A 15450-nucleotide genomic window follows, 5' to 3' on the forward strand; every position below is an offset into this window, starting at 1 on the left:
TGCGTGGTGACGCAAGCGGAAGCGGCGGGGTGGGGACGGTGCACGGTGAGTGCACAGTGGGTTATATGGCGGGGGGACCGGGGCGGGGGGCCCGAGCCCCCGACCCCCCGCCCCGGCTCCCAGCCCCTGTCAGCCCCCGCTTAGCAGGGGGTGGGCGCACCCAGAGCGGCCCCAGGCCGGGTTGGGGTGTTCCTGCCTCTCCCCGCCCCCCCCCCCCCCCCCCGCCCCCCCCCCGGGGGCTCTGAGGGGAGCGAGGCCTTGCCCAGGGCCCGACGGGCCTGATGTGCATCCCAGAGTGCCCCCGCTGGGAAAAAACCCCAACTTTTTCCTGATGGCATTGGGGCATCCCTTGATGCTGCAGCCCGTCTGTGCAGGACTTGATTTGTAACGAGGCCAGTAATGTTCCCTCCTTAGAGTTTTTTTTTAGTTATTCTGGATAATTTTTTTTTTAATTTCCTAGTGATTAGGAGAGCAGCACATGCTGTCCACGGGGACGCTGGTGGTTTGCAGCTCAGTTTGCAGCTCAGGTGTCTGGGTTGGATTCCCTGCAGGCTGCCATTGCTGGTAATGCACAGGGCCCTTGCTGCTTGAGAGTGCACAGTTGAGAGCAGCGTGTGTCTTGCTCGTAATCTCTCTCACTGAGCGTTCAGGCTTTTCCCCAGGCCCCCTCAGGTGGGGATTTCAAGGCAGACAGATACACTTAAAACTAGAAATGCGGAACAGCTGAGCCTAGGGTGCACTGTGCCTGCAGTGATAGGGACAGTTAAAATGAGCCTAAATGTGAATTTTAGACCCCCAAGCCAGCCCCTTCCCTTTGCCCTGGCAGCAGGGACAAGGAGCGCTGAAGGGGGTGCTGCTCCCTCAATGCTGTGCAGGGGTGGAAAGAAATCCCAGGGCCCTTGGATCCCACTGCTGTCTCCAAACTATCCCTGTGCTTGCTGTTTGCAGCAGCAACCCCATGAAAGCCACCTGAACCCACAGGCATCGGCACTCCTTTGAAGCCTGGGTGGGTGTTGGTGTGACGCCCAGCCCAGAGTGGGTCAGGCTCTGTCTTCCCTCATCTCCCTTTGCCTCCTGATAATTCTCTTGTTTTGTGTCTTGCAGATGGTGGAACGGAAACTCCTTGTTCTTTTTGGCAGCCAGACTGGGACGGCTGAAGACACAGCCGAGAGAATTGGCAGAGAAGCCAAGCAACGACACTTCCAGTGCAGAGTAGACGCCCTGGACAGCTATGACGTGGTGAGTAGTGATGCAGAGGGGTGCTCCAAGCAGTTCTGGTCTTGCTCCGTCTCTACCAACCCCATTTCTGGCACTTGGGCATCTTCCACCCTTGCTGTGACCTGCTGTATTTCACCAGGTCCTGGCTCTGTGCCCTTTCTGAGGGCAGCTTGTGTTAACTCAGCTGAAAGGGTGTGAAAACTGAGCAATGACTGTTGGGATAGAGTCCGTGTTTGATGACAAATACTCAGCCATACCCAGTAAGGCGAGGAGCACCGAGGAGCTGATGTTGCAGGCAGTGTGTGGGCAGCAGATGCTGCTGCAGTGCCTGTAGAGGAGGTTGTGCCACTACTTGGGTTTTATTCCGAGTGTGGCCTGTCCATTAACTCGATGCGATGTGAGCAGCCGTGTCAGGACAGCTGGGACGCGTGTCTGTAGGCTGCTGACCTGAATGTGCCTTTCCATGTTTGTGCCCACAGGCCAACCTCATCAACGAGCTGTTGGTGGTATTTGTGTGTGCAACCACTGGCCAGGGTGACCCACCTGACAACATGAAGGTAGGATGTGCTCCTGTCCATGCTGCTTTTATATTCCTGGTCCAGTGACTGGATTTCTCTCTTGAAGCAGCTTGAGCAGTGGTTTGTTTTGGAGGGGGGAGCTTTGGAGCAGTACTAGTTGCATCTTGTGTCCCTTAAGGGACAAAGGCGGGGAGCTGGTGAGGTTTCAGCAGCTCAACAGCTGAGAGGGGCCCCACTATCGCAAGAGCCATGACCTTGTGGAGAGCTCACAGAGCATCGCCCTCCTGGCAAGTAGTAGCGGTGGCTACTTTCAGGGGTCACTTCTGCAGAAGGCCATGCTCCCCACTCAGTTGGGACTCAGCAGAGGACAGGAGGGACCCAGTGGGTGGGTGAATGGCGAACTAGGGACAGGCAGGCAGGGAAGGCTTCCCTGGCAGCAGCGTGACTCCCAGGTTGTGTCCTTCATAGATGTTCTGGCGGTTTCTGTTCCGGAAGAACCTGCCACCTGGTTCCCTCTGCCAGCTGGACTACGCTGTGCTGGGCCTTGGTGACTCCTCCTATCCCAAGTAAGCAGCTCTGTGGCTCCTTGCCTGCCCGTGACACCTGCTCCTCACAGCTCTGGCTGCAGGCGAGACCACGGTGGCTGGAGAATGAAGAGGGTAAGGGGAGGCAGAGTCTGATTGTAGAGCAGCAGCTCAGACTAAATGTAATTCCCGCCAGCCTTAAAAATCCTTTCCCTACCAGGCCGTGTCCCTCCTAACCCCCAGGAATTTGGCTTCTGCCTGTTTCTTTCCTCCCAGCCTCTTCAAGCAGATGCTTTGCTGCAGTGTGTCAGACATCATTTTCCTGTAGTTATTGCGGCCATTCAGTTCTCTGTCTGAATTGGAGGAAAGCCCGTGCCACAGCAATTTCAGTGGACCAAGCCAACGTGAGGCGTGAAACACAGAGTTTTAGGTGGCAGCTAGCCCCGTTGGTCCCAGTTCTGTCTCAAAAGATTGTTCCCATGTGCCCGAAAGAGCTGTAGGGGTGGGGGTAGGGGGGGGGCGGGGGGAGTGTGCCTGAGCTCTGTGAGGCAGTAAGGGGACAAAGTGAAGGAAGTGTTTCTCTGCTTGGGGCACAAGCTGCCCTGAAGGGAAACTGGACCTTCCTGAGTCCCTTCTGGGAGCTGGGTACAGCCAGTGTGGCCTAGCAAGTGGCAGCCAGCTGCTTCTCTGAGCTGCCCCAGGATGGAGGCATAGGCTGGGCAGGGCACAGGGCCAGGTCGTGTGTGCTTGCTCTGGCTGGACCTGCCTCTGTGCTGCTCTGGCGTAACCCTGGCAGCGTGTGCTGGCTCATGTAGCCAGCACCTGCTGTTCTGCTAGAGCAGCCCTGCCCTCTGCAGCTGCGGTTATTCTTTGCTCAGGTTTAATTTTGTTGCGAAGAAGCTGCACAAACGGGTGCTACAGCTTGGGGGCAACCCTCTGCTGCCAGTGGCGTTGGGAGATGACCAGCATGACTTGGGGTAAGAGCCCAGTGGAGGGGTGGCTCGAGGGGGAGCCCTGGGGTGCACTACAGTTTTGTCCTCAGCCTGATGGCAGGGCTGTGTATGCTTTACCCAGCCTCAGGGACAGCAGCGTGATGCTCCCCACCATGAGACTCCTCCTGCACCCCAGACACGACCAGCAGCCTCCTGCTGCTCTCTGTGCTGGTCTCTGCTCATAACTCTCCGGTGCCAGGACCTGGGTCACTTCCTTCTCCAGGGTTGTCCCACAACCCCCAGCATGTGCCAGTGTCTCCTGGCTCTGCCCCAGTCCTGTTCAGACCAGGGGACAGCTGTGTCACACTGCCACATACCTGGTGGCATTACAGCAGCCTGAACTGTGCTGCTGTTCTCCTCACGTGGGGCAGAGGCTGTGTGTGGCTCAGGGAGCTGGTAACTGCCACTGGTTGTGCTGGAGGGGTTGGTTCTGTTCAGCTGCCAGTGGTTGGGCCCTAGAGAGCAAGTGAGTGCTTAGGGTGCCAGAGACATTTCCAGACCTGAAGCAGGAGGGGAACGGCATGGAGCAGATCTGCAACGAAAGGGGAGCAGAGGTGGTTGCCCAGGGGTGGCCCAGAGTTGTCCCGTTGCAGGGGTAGCAGCACATGAGCCTGAAGGGATGCTGCTGCACTGCTGCAGCCCGAATTTCCTGCTTGCAGGCCATATGCAGTGGTTGATCCATGGCTCCTGGCCTTATGGGACAAGATCCTTGCCTTGTATCCTCTCCCTCCTGGCCTTGAGATCATCAGCGCAGATGTACGGTGAGTGCACAGGTTGGGCAGGGACTGGAGCTGGCTGGTATGAAATGCCGTGTTTCCTTGGCAGTTCTCCAGGGTGGAGTTATGCTCCACTTTGACCAGGAAGCCTTCTCACACGGCTTCTGGTGTCCCAAGTATCCCTTGAACTTTGGCCATGGGTGGCCCATCTCTCTCTGGATGGGATGTCCCCTTGTCCCCTGGGTATGTGTGTAGCTAGCTGCCCCAACAGGGTTCTGCCCATCTTGCTGTCCTGATGTGCCTCTGCCCTTGGCAGACCTGCTGAGCGTGTATGCCCAGCCAGCCTCCCTCTGCCTGCTCTGGAGCTTTTGGGATCTCCTTCCCCTGGCAGTCTGCATTGCGTTCCCTTACCGTGAGCCAGGTGCAGGGGACAGGGATGATGAGTGTTGGGTATGGTGAGAGACTTCAGGCTTCTCCCTGCCTCCAGCCTCTAGCACTACAGCAGCAGAGGAGCTGTGGCATGGAGGTAACCACGCTGCATTGCTCTCCTCCCCACAGCCTGCCCCCAAAATACACCCTGCACTACCTGGCTGAGAACTCCCTGCACCCCAATGGTGACGTGCTCCAGCCATCAGCACCCAGGGCTGTTCCCTCTGAGCTGCATCCCTTCGCTGCCCGGATGGTGTCTAATCAGCGGGTGACAGCAGAATCCCATTTCCAGGATGTCCGGCTCATCGAGTTTGATGTCACGGGCTCAGGCATCACGTGAGAATTTTCCTGACTTCCCCCAGGCTTTGATGTGTGGGTTGGGGTGTCCCACAGCCTGCCTTTCTCTCCCACTCTCCTTCAGTAATATCTGAGGCTATGGCCTTGTGGGCATGGTCCCTGCTGCACTGTCCCCCTCCATGACAAAGTCAGGGGTGTATAGCAGTGTGGGTCCTGCCCGTGGACCAGTTCTTGTCTTTAGAGCTAGGTTAGAGAGCACAATGGTAGTGACACTGGAAATCTGGCAGAGTTGTGGCCTCCCCCCTGGTGCAGGTGCTGGTTGGGATGGCGGTGCTGTGCCCATGGGCCTGCTCCTTGGCTGCGCTTGGCAGGTCCTGCTGCTTCCACAGGTTCAGTGCAGGGGACGTGGTGATGATCCAGCCCCAGAACTGCCCTGAAGACGTGCAGCAGTTCTGCCAGCTCCTGCGCCTGGACCCAGACAGACGCTTTGTGCTGAAGCCCACGGAGCCCGGTAGGTCCTGCCTGCTACTCCTTTCCTTCCCTGCTGGGACAGGACAGCCTCTGAGCTCTGGCCCACCTGAAGCTCTGCTTTGCCTTTGCTGTAGACCTGGTTAATAGGGAGCTGGGAGTGGCTAATGGGTACAGGACACCTGCCTGTCTCACAGTACGGGGGGCTCCCCTTCCCTCCCAGCGCTGCACACACGTGGATCCCGCATTAGGGCCAGTGCTGAGGCTGCCTTGTGCCTTTGCAGCCGCCAGCACAGAGCGTGGAGGATCCTGTAGCCTCCCAAACCTGAAGTTGGGAAGCTTGTGCCTCCTTGCCTGGGACATGCAGGTCTCCCCGCTCTGCCTGCACCCCAGGGACCTTCTGCAGGTGGTTCTGCAACCACAAACCAGCATTAACAACTAGAGCAACCTCTTGGTGGCTCTGAGAGTTTTCTCTCCTTTCCCCTGAGTGCCCGTTCCTCCTCCATCTTTTGTGTGTCTGTCAGTGTTGGGATTTTTGCCTGGCAGGCAAACCCAAGAGGAATCCAGGCTGCTTCTCACACCATTGGGAGAGAAATAGGAGATAAGAACAGGCCTGACATATATGACACTGCTGGTTATTTACACTGCACTGTGTGTGGGTGAGGTGGGACTCATACGGATGAGGGATTGTCCTAAAGCACTTGCATAAAGGGACAGCTCAGCACTGCTGACTTTCTCTGCTGCAAACCTGTGGGTTTGGAAAGCAAGCTGGGGAGAGCAAGAGGGAGTGCAGGCCCAAGGTGTGGAGCAACAATGGCAGTAGTTAAAGTTGGCTTCACTAGCACGTTCACGCAACCTGTGGGTGCCTGCAGCCAGCAGGGCTGCCCTTATTTGGGTGCCTGGGGAGTGGCAGAACTGTGGGGGCAGCAGGTGGGCAGTGCTCAGGCATCCAGCCCGGTGCTGGCCCTGAGCTTTCCCTGTGCCTTGCCTTGCAGGTACATCCCTCCCTGCCCTCTTGCCACAGCCCTGCACCATCTGGCACCTGGTCACTCACTACCTGGACATCTCCTGTGTGCCACGACGCTCCTTCTTTGAGCTCTTGTCCTACTTCTCTACAAACGAGCTGGAGCGGGAGAAGCTGCAGGAGTTCAGCTCTGCGCAGGGCCAGGAAGAACTATACAGCTACTGCAACCGGCCCCGCAGGAGCACGCTCGAGGTAAGGCTGGGGGGGGAGCGTGGCAAACCCACTTCATGAGGGCTGTGCTGTGGCATAAAGCGCCCAGGCAGATGATCAGCCATGATTTCTTGGCTGGGGAACTTCATCTACTTCACCCACTTTCTGGTGTCCTTGGATTTCTCCTGGTGGTTAAGACCACCTCCAAATCCTTCTGGGCTGTGTGGTGGGCCCTGTGCTGCAGCCTGGGGGTGAGAGGAGGGCAGTGGGACAGTGCGGTTGGTGCTCAGAGGTACCCTGTGCGGTGCCTTTGGTCGAGGGCAGCGTGGCACAGCAGTGTGGGACAGCCGCTGACACCCCGAGAAGCAGGCAGGATGCCTTCTGGGGTGTACCAGTTCTCACCCAGCCTTGGCATTGCAGGTCATGTGGGATTTCCCTCACACCACGTGTGCTATTCCACCCGAATACCTGCTGGACCTCATCCCTCGCATCAGACCCCGTGCCTTCTCCATCGCTTCCTCCATGCTGGTAAGAGCTCAGCCTCACGTCAGGCTCTGAGCTGAGGGTCTGGCAGGGCCAGGGCTGACCGTTGGTGCGTGCCGCAGATGTTCAGGCTGTACTCCCAGGCCCTCTGAGCACCCACAGCCCACCCGAACTGCTGCCGCGCTGTGAGCCTGCGGCAGCCTGCTATGCTGGGTGTAAACCCCAGGGCTGTGCCAGCCTCCGGGTTAGGGCGCTTGCCCTCCGGTGGCCCTGCAAGAGCTGGGGCTGGCCCAGTGCGCTCCAGAGGTCTGGTGTCCTCGTCACAGGGAGCGGTGGGATGTGGTGCGGTGGAGACTCGAGTGTCCCGTGTGGTGTGGCCATGGAAGGGGGAGTGCTGCTTCCTGCCGCTGCCGGGAGGTGGCAGCGGGACCTGGCCCGGGTGGCTTGGCAGAGGTCAGCCCATGCACGAGTGGCATTTGTCCTCCATGGGAGCCTCTTGGGTTGGACAGCCTCTGTCACTGTTGCCAGCTGTGCAGGGCCTTCCCACAGCAGTGCTTCTCGGGAAAAACCCTCTTCCCCACTGCAAAGGTTTTGGGTAAGAGTGTGCTCCATTCTGTGTCCGAGTGGGTGTTTCAGGCTGGGACAAGTCTTGCAGATGCCCTGGCAGGAGCTGAGCACAGGCTTTGTCCCTGGAGGAGGCAGTGGGCTCTTCCTGCAGAGCTGGGCCGGGTGTCTTCTCATTTCTCGTGACTCCTGTCTGGACACAGGCTCACCCTGACCGGATCCAGATCCTCATGGCAGTAGTGCAGTACAAGACGCGGCTCAGCAAACCCCGACGTGGTCTCTGCTCTACCTGGTTGGCTTCTCTCAACCCAGAGCAAGGTAATTGCTTGGACTCTGTGAGAACCCTGTGTGCTTGCCACAGAACACACTACTGATCCCGTGGGATTGCGGTGGAGCTGCGTGTGTGCTGGCTGTGTGCTGGAGCTGCCTGGACCCTGGGTGGAGCACCACCACCATGGGGAGCTTCAGTACACTGGCTTGGCAGGATGGGCTGAACTCACCATAGCTGTCCTTCCTTGTGCTCCCATCCTCTTCAGAGCATGGCATGTTCCTCCAGCTTGCCCTGAGCTCCTGGTTTTCTCCCAGCTGCTCAACCCTCCTGCTCCCAGCATCAGCATGCCCTGCTGTCCCACAGTGGGCTGCTCCTGGCGTCCTGGAGCTGATAGTGCTTCGACTGCTGGACACCTCCAGCCCCATAGCACCAGCTCTGGGAACGACGATCCTTCCTCTGAGCCCATCCATCCTGTCCTCCAAAGCCTGTGTGTGCTGCTCATCTGCTCTAACAGTGAGACACATCCATCTGGGTCCCCAAGCAAATTTGACAAGTTTGCAGGGTCTTCATGCTGCACGATGGTAGAGAATTGTTCTGTATGACTCCAGGGCAGGATTGGGTCTTCTCAGAGTATCTGTACGGGGATCTTCACCTCTCCTCTGGCTTCCAGAGGAGGCAAGTTTGGCCCTCCCTTACTCAACAGCCAGGCTGAAATCTCTGCTCACCTCCACCACTGTCTTCCCTGGCACCAGCTGGTGTGAAGAGAAGTGGGGCTCTTGCTTTGCTCTGGGGTTCGCTCAGGTGCTTGCAGAGACAGTGCCTTGGTGCTGGGGTGGTGGTAAGCCAGGTGCTGTCTGTATCTTCTGAGCATCCAGGAAGACCTGGATGCTTCGCTTGCCCTCTGCAGGATGTCACAGGTGCAGTGGTGGTGGGGTGATGCTAGCTGGTCTGTTTGTTTTGCAGGTGATGTCCGGGTGCCTCTTTGGGTGAAGAAAGGAGGAATGAAGTTCCCAGCTGACCCTGAGACCCCCGTGATCATGATTGGCCCTGGCACAGGGGTGGCACCTTTCCGAGCAGCGATACAGGAGCGGGTGGCACAAGGACGTAGAGGTGAGGGATGGTCCTGGGAGGGACTTGGGATGACCCTTGCTGCAGACAGGTCTGTGTTAAACATATGGGAAAGGGGGACAGGGGGCTCCTGAGGGTTTGGACGGGCCCAAGCTTTGCTGTGTTTGAGCTGGACTCTGGGGTGGGTGAGCACCAGAACCTGATGTGTGCAGCCTGTGTGGTTATTCACAGGCTGTGCTGCAGGGTGGCTCCTTGGGTTGGGGCAGGGCTCTGCAGAGGTTTGCTCTTGGCTCTCTGCGAGGGGAGATGGGTTACTGAGCTCATATTCCACTATACAAGGAGTCATGCCTTCCCCCTTGCCCCATCCTCATTCCCCTGGCTCAGCTGTGGATCTTGGCAGGCAGCTGAGGCTTGTGGAGGGGAACAGGCAGCCCTGGGGAGCTCTTCTTGCCCTGCCCGCCCCCCACCTTCTGGTTTTTCAGCACACCGGGGCCTCTGGCTACCACAGTTTGCTTGGCTTAATGCTCATACGGCTGCTGGCTCTTCCAGGCCTGTCAGCTAGGCGCAGCAGAGAGGTGAAAGCCTTGGGGCTCTGCCACACGTCCCATGGGCACCAACAGTCCCCAACGCTTGCAAGGCATTTGGTTCACACAGCACAGCCCTTGTGGTCTGCTGTCTGCAGGGAACTGCTTGTTCTTTGGCTGCCGCCAGAAATCCAAGGACTTCTACTGCCAGGCGGAGTGGGAAGAGCTGGTGACAAGGGGCTTGCTGACACTCTTCACAGCTTTCTCCAGGGACCAGGTTAGTTCCCAGAGGAGGAGGGTGGATACAGAAGCATCTCAGGCAGCACTGATGGGACTCTGCCAGTGTTTCTGGCCCCTATACCTGTTGGCATGGCCTGCATAGGGCCTGGTGGGGTGACACAGCGGTCACCTCGCTCCCCCACCCCATCTCGGTGCTGGCCAGGATCCCCACCAGCATGGCACTGCCACTGCCCAGCCAAGACATGTCTGGCTGAGTTGAGCTAGAAGGGTTGCTGTGATAGGGCTGGCAAGCACTGGAGCAGATAAGGTGTTAGCCAGCTTTGTTTGGCTGGACCACGTGAGTGATAAAAGGCTCCGAAGGCTCTTGGAGGGGTCATCAGGCAATAACCTTTCTCGGTTGAGTGCCACCCGCCCCATTGTGTGCCTGTGATCGCCAGCTGAGGAGCTTGGTCTTCATGCCAGCCCTCCCTGTGCCTCAGCCATACAGGAGAAAGCTCCCTGGAGGTACAAGCACCCCCACGACTCAGCCCTTCTGCTCCCTTATTTCCCAGGCAGTGTCTTTGGTGGGCAGCTTTCTTACCTCCGCTCTGGGCTACAGGGCTTTTTGCATTGCCGGAGAGGCTTTGCAGGCTGGGACTCTGTTTCACTGCCTTGCCTTGTCCCTTGATGGCACTGAAAGCTCAGCCTGCCTTTGAAACAGAGATCTGATAAAAAGGGTCAGTGAGGAGTGGGTATTTCTGGGTAGCTCAGCTGCACCAGTCCTTTTCTCCTGACTGTGTGCATGCATTGACATGAAGCCAGCATCTTTTATCTAGTCACTTGTAAGGCATGAGTTCAATGCTTCTGTGAAGGCTTTCCAAGTCTTTGAACAGGAGCAGCACTGCAGAGGTTTGTGGGATGACCACTCTGCCTTTTTTCTTGATGGCTCACACAGTGAAGGGAGGACGTACTGCTCCCTGAATCTGGAGAGTGGCCCCAGAGCTTCCTCCTGCCCTCGCAGGCTCTGGAGGGACAGGACTTATATTGGAGTGTGCCTCCCGGCCTCCCTTCTCTGCCTGCTCCGTGGGGTGAAGCAATTTGTCACGAGAGTCTTCTGCCACTGAGTCCATGCAGTGCCACACAGGGAGGCGAGCAGGAGCACAGCCAGGTAGGATGTGCCACGTTGGGCCATTGTACCTATGGCTCTAGGAGATACCACACACGTTAACTCATCAAAAACTTGGTTTTCAATGACTCTGGCAGGAGCTGGGATGCTGAGCAGGATTTCCCTCTTCGTAAGGTTCCCTTTGCAGCAACCTTCTGTCACATCACATCTGCCCCACGGTGCAGACTGATTGATCCCAGCCTAATGCGACTGTCGGTAATTCTCAGCAGGATGCCCTGGGGTTTAGCTGAGATATCGTGACCCGAGTTTGTCACTGGAGTGCTCTCCTTTCTAGGTAGCTGCAGGTCCTTAAATGACCTGCTTGGAGCCCCAGCCTCAACAGAGCCTCTGTCAGCACTTAGCTGATTAATGTTAATGATGCTGAAGCCGAGCTACCGGCTGGCTGTGTCGGTGCTTGTGATGGGCTTGCTTACCTCCTGCATCGCCGGCGGCCGGTCCGAGCAGTAAAGCTGTGCCGTGGAGCCGTGTGGGACCTGCTGACCACGCGGTGACCAGCTCTTGTGACAGCCAGGGCTGGCTGCTGCTTGGGGTTGTTCCCACGCACACCTCCAGGCTGCAGCATGTAGGGAGCCTGAGACACAGCAAGAGCCTTGTTGCCTTTGGGGCTGGATGTGAGGGAGGAGGACCTCGGGAGGAGGCTGCGGCCCTGGCTCAGCTCACCTCACCACTGTGCAGAGCCCGGTGTGATGGGATGCAGGGTGGAAGGCCTGGCCTCCATCACAGTGTCACCTTTGTCGTGGAGGAGCCGTCAGTGCTGGCAGTGAATTCAGGCATGTTGGCAATGGTGTTCCTTTTGGGCAGAAGCCAGGGCCGTAGGCAGTTGCTTGGATGCGTGAAGTCCTGTGGATTAACCCTTTGGGAACTCTCCTTGGTCGGGCTATGCTGTGCCAAAAGCCTGTTGTATCCAGTCCCTATGCACAGCAGGGAGGCAGGGAGTGGGACCAAGGCCGTCCCTCCCAGCTTTCTGCCCTTCCAAGCTGTTTCAGGTCTCCAGCAGGTGACAGGGCTGGGACCAGCAGCCAGGGATGTGGGGAAGGGTCTCTGCCCTGCAGCAGCCTGGGCACGGGAGAAGCCACAGAGCCTCCTGTGCCCATGCTGGGAGAGGGGAGGCAGGAGAGGCTGTTCATCAGAGCTGGAGCAGGCAGGGGGAAGCCAAAGGTTTCAAGGGGGCTACTTGGGGTGTGTTCCCCAGTGAAGCTCCTGCTGCTGCACCCGTCTCCCACCAACCCATCCCAGTTTGCTGACGTGAGGTGAGGGGATCCCCTTCCCTGTGCAATAGTGGAACCAACTGCTTCTCCCAGTGCTTCCTGCTCTGGGGGGCTGTGCTGCCCTGCACTTTTGCAAACAGCCCCTGAGAACAGTCCCCAGGGGCTGCTGCCAGGGCTGGGTGGGCTCAGTGCCGTGTTTCCCTGCAGGAGGAGAAGGTTTACGTTCAGCACCGCATCCAGGAGAACAGAAGGCTGGTGTGGGAGCTGCTGAGCAGCAGGAGCGCTCATGTCTACCTGGCTGGGTGAGTGAGAGGTCTCCACACAGGCGCTGTGGTAGCGAGGCTGCATGTCACTGCTGCTCCCCCTTACTGGAGGCATTCCCACAGCTCAGCCTCCAGAGTGAGCACACCCTACACCCTCCAGGTCTCTAGGGGCTCCAGGGACTGGTGTAGAGGGACCAGCTCATTCCTCCTCTCCATACGTCCTGCGCTGCAAGCCCTGGCTGAGGGCCATTTCTCACCTATTCTGTGCTTCGATTAGAAGGGGCAGAGCTGGAATCGTGGTAAAGCTACTTCAGCTGACTCTGTGTGCCCATCCCTCCAACTGCCAGTGCCTGTGACCAGCATTGTCTGCCAGTGGGCCATCTGGCTTCTCACCCATGGCAAATCCGTAACAACAGGAGGGCCCTGGTCTCTCCACACCCGTCTCCTCCAGTGGGTCTCTGTGAAACTGGGGAAGGAGGCTTGTGGTGTTCCTGTGACTGTTCATGTGGGCAGGAGGCTTTTAAAGCACAGCATACCAGGGTTCCACCATTGCTGGGGCTCGTGAGCAACAGCTTTTGGCCCCTCAGCACATTCTGGCTAGCTCTTTGCACCCAAAACTGCCTTCCTGGGGCAGGGACAAGCCACGTTGCACTGGAGCCTGCTTCCTTTGACAGTTTACCAGGTGTTTACTTTGAGCTGGTTGGAAATCTTGAACTGTTGGCTAAAAGGTGAGGTCTGGCCTTTGGAGGCAGAACATCTGCAGCTCCATTCCAAGCTCTGTAGCTTTTTTCCTGGGCAAAGCCCTTAACCTGCCTGCCCTTGTTGCTGCCTGTATGGCAAGGAGGAGGCTGCTCACTTGCTGCCTGGGGCAAGTGTTGTGAAATGGTTTGGGCTCCTTGAGCTGTCGAGAGGCTGGCGACGGTCTTTGTCGTGCACCCCACGACCTAGAAAGCACTGTGCAAACTCGTGCCTTGCTGTTGACACAAGCAGCAATTGCAGGGAGCACTTTCCTGCCTGTCTCCCACAAGAGCAGGAACTTCCCTGGTGCCTTGCAGGGTGAGACTGGCCCCGCTGCATTCCTGGGAGAAGGAGATTTTTGTTTACTGCCCAGGAAGCAGAGGCCAGGCCGCCCACCGCTCTGTCATTCACTGCTGCACCAGCGCTACTGCCTGGTCTGGCATTCCCTGCTGTGTCACAGGGCTTCCTGGGGCACTTACCCCAAGCTCGTCATTCCTACCCGTGGATCGGGGGCTCGGGTTTGATTTCCTCCGTCAAGCTGCACTTGGGACTTGGGGCCGTGCCTCCATCCACAGTCCAAATGCTGAGACTGTTGGGCAGCTCTTGGGTGACCACTGGGCATGGTGTCTTGATGGTTCTGTCCTCTCCTTCTTCTGTCCCCTTTGCTACTTTCTGGTGCTGATGGCGACACCCTGGGGGCTGCCAAAAAAGGATCAGTATCTTGCAAAGAGCAAGGCTTGCGCAGCAGTCCCCCTTGCAGGATTTTGCAGTGGTCACGAGGGTGTTTTAGACATGAAGGTTGCGCTGAGACCCACCTCGCTGGGGTCTTTGTCCCTGGCATGGGATGATCCTCAGCCCTGATCAGACAGGTGGGATCTGGGAGTCTCATCCTCCTTGTACAAGTGGCACCTGTCCTGTTTGCAGTGGGCGCTTTCCCACTCATCCTGAACAGCCCACACCATGTGTATCGATGCCCGGGATCACAGTGCCCCTGCCTGACCCGCAGACTCTGAACTGCCAGTGGGTTGTCAAACAGGGGTGCAGCTGGTCTAGCCTGAAAGTGGCCTTTATTCCCCCCTAAAAATAGTATTCACAGTTTCAGCTATGCTAGGAGAAATATGGGGAAAGCGAATCCTGAGCTGTGTGGCCCTGAGCAGTGGCCCTGGGCTATGTAGCACGGTGTGTCTGCCTTGTCAGGCCCTTGCTGGCTGCGGTAGGGTCTGGGGAGCCAGGGCTGTATCTTCTCTGTGATTGTACCCAGGTTATCTTGCCCAGGGGCAAAAAGATTGAAAATGTGTCTCTTTTTCTGCAAAAAATAGATATCTGACATGTTTTCCATCACAAGCCCGACGACATTACACTGTACTTGTATATCGGTGCTTGACTCAGAAACAGTAAGACTCTTCCAAAAAAAGAAGACCTCCTTTCTGTGTATTTTGGGATGTTAATCAGCTTCAAAAGCAAGTCAGAATTCTGCCTTATTCTTGGGAAACAGCAAGGACGTTGCCAGATTCTTGTGCCAATTGGAGCAGGCTGGGAAATTTTTTATTAGATTTTTTTTTTATCACAGAGTCAGTTCATCAAATGAAACTCTCTCCAGGAAAAAGTCTGATTTTCTTATTTCCCATAAGAAATAATGCACTTGGAAGTGCTGAGTTGTTTTGGGGTATTTTCTACGTAGAAGCTCATGTTTTCTTCACCATTTCTCTTATTTTGAGGTTTAAACTGTCTTTGGTTACAAATGTCACCATCAAAACAATCTTTTCAGATTTCTTGAAAGGTGGCAGCAGATGGATGGAAGCGGCTGCTCCTTCGCAGCAGTCATCTTACCCAGCTCAGGATCAGACATTTTTTACATTGAGTGTTTCCCGAGATGAAAGGACAGTTTCCTGCCCTCCTGCCGATAAATTAGGACTCATACATATTTCCTGTGTCCTTCTAATGAGGGGGATGGGAAGTGGAGCAATATGGGGGCCAGAATTAAGGCTCCTGAGCTGTGTGATGCTCCTTCACCAGGGACTGGGTACTGTGGCCACATCTTTGCCTGCAAATGCCAGCCCTGAAAATCCCTGTGTGGATAACGGCACTGCTCTCTAGGGAGTGGTACGAGCTGCTTCTTGAAGGCTGTCATTTATTCAGTGCCAGGCAGCCTGTGTTGCAGGGTGAGGCAGGTTCCCACTGCTGTGGTGCAGCAGCAGCCTGCGCTGTGTGCCAGGGACGGTGGGGTCAGCTGCAGGGACTGCTGCCCTGCTCTCGTGGGCTGCTTTGCCAGAGCACTGGAGATGCAGATATGCCCTCATTTTTCCTGCTTGCCCTCTATCGTGCTGCCTACTCTCTCTTCCAGGAATGCCAAGCAGATGCCAGCGGCAGTGGCTGAAGCCCTGCAGTCGGTGATACAGTTGGAAGGTGGCCTGTCACCCTCTGAAGCAGAGGAGTATTTAACAGCCCTGGAACGGTCCCAGCGCTTCCAGTCTGAAACCTGGTCGTAAGCCTGGCTCCCTGCCTCCACCTTGCCCATGAACTCTGCTTGAATAAAAGAGCCAGAAGAATGATCCACTTCTGGCATCGTCCTTGGGCCACGATTATCCCA

At 57.0% G+C, this 15450-nt stretch overlaps 1 protein-coding gene across 8 annotated transcripts; it reads left to right on the forward strand.

The window, feature by feature from the left end:
• Positions 1-3: 3 nt before the first annotated feature.
• NDOR1 (NADPH dependent diflavin oxidoreductase 1) lies at positions 4-15412 on the forward strand. 8 transcript variants are annotated; one of them, XM_055720895.1, is made up of 15 exons: positions 4-45; positions 1105-1239; positions 1698-1775; positions 2205-2302; positions 3139-3237; positions 3912-4013; positions 4527-4733; positions 5084-5205; positions 6158-6378; positions 6757-6864; positions 7587-7701; positions 8618-8764; positions 9405-9523; positions 12067-12161; positions 15205-15412. In XM_055720895.1, exons 2-15 carry the CDS (start codon positions 1105-1107, stop codon positions 15347-15349), a joined length of 1791 nt encoding a protein of 596 aa, XP_055576870.1. In that variant the 5' UTR covers positions 4-45; the 3' UTR covers positions 15350-15412. The 8 variants fall into 8 exon arrangements, 6 of the variants coding, with proteins under 6 accessions (XP_055576870.1, XP_055576873.1, XP_055576874.1 ...); XR_008733903.1 differs by lacking the exon at positions 15205-15412 and adding an exon at positions 10421-10633 and having other exon boundaries at positions 38-56; XR_008733902.1 differs by lacking the exons at positions 12067-12161; positions 15205-15412 and adding exons at positions 10421-10633; positions 10729-12049 and having other exon boundaries at positions 38-56.
• The last annotated feature ends 38 nt before the right edge of the window (positions 15413-15450 follow it).

Source organism: Falco cherrug, chromosome 9, assembly GCF_023634085.1.
Source record: "Falco cherrug isolate bFalChe1 chromosome 9, bFalChe1.pri, whole genome shotgun sequence".
NCBI lineage: Eukaryota > Metazoa > Chordata > Aves > Falconiformes > Falconidae > Falco > Falco cherrug.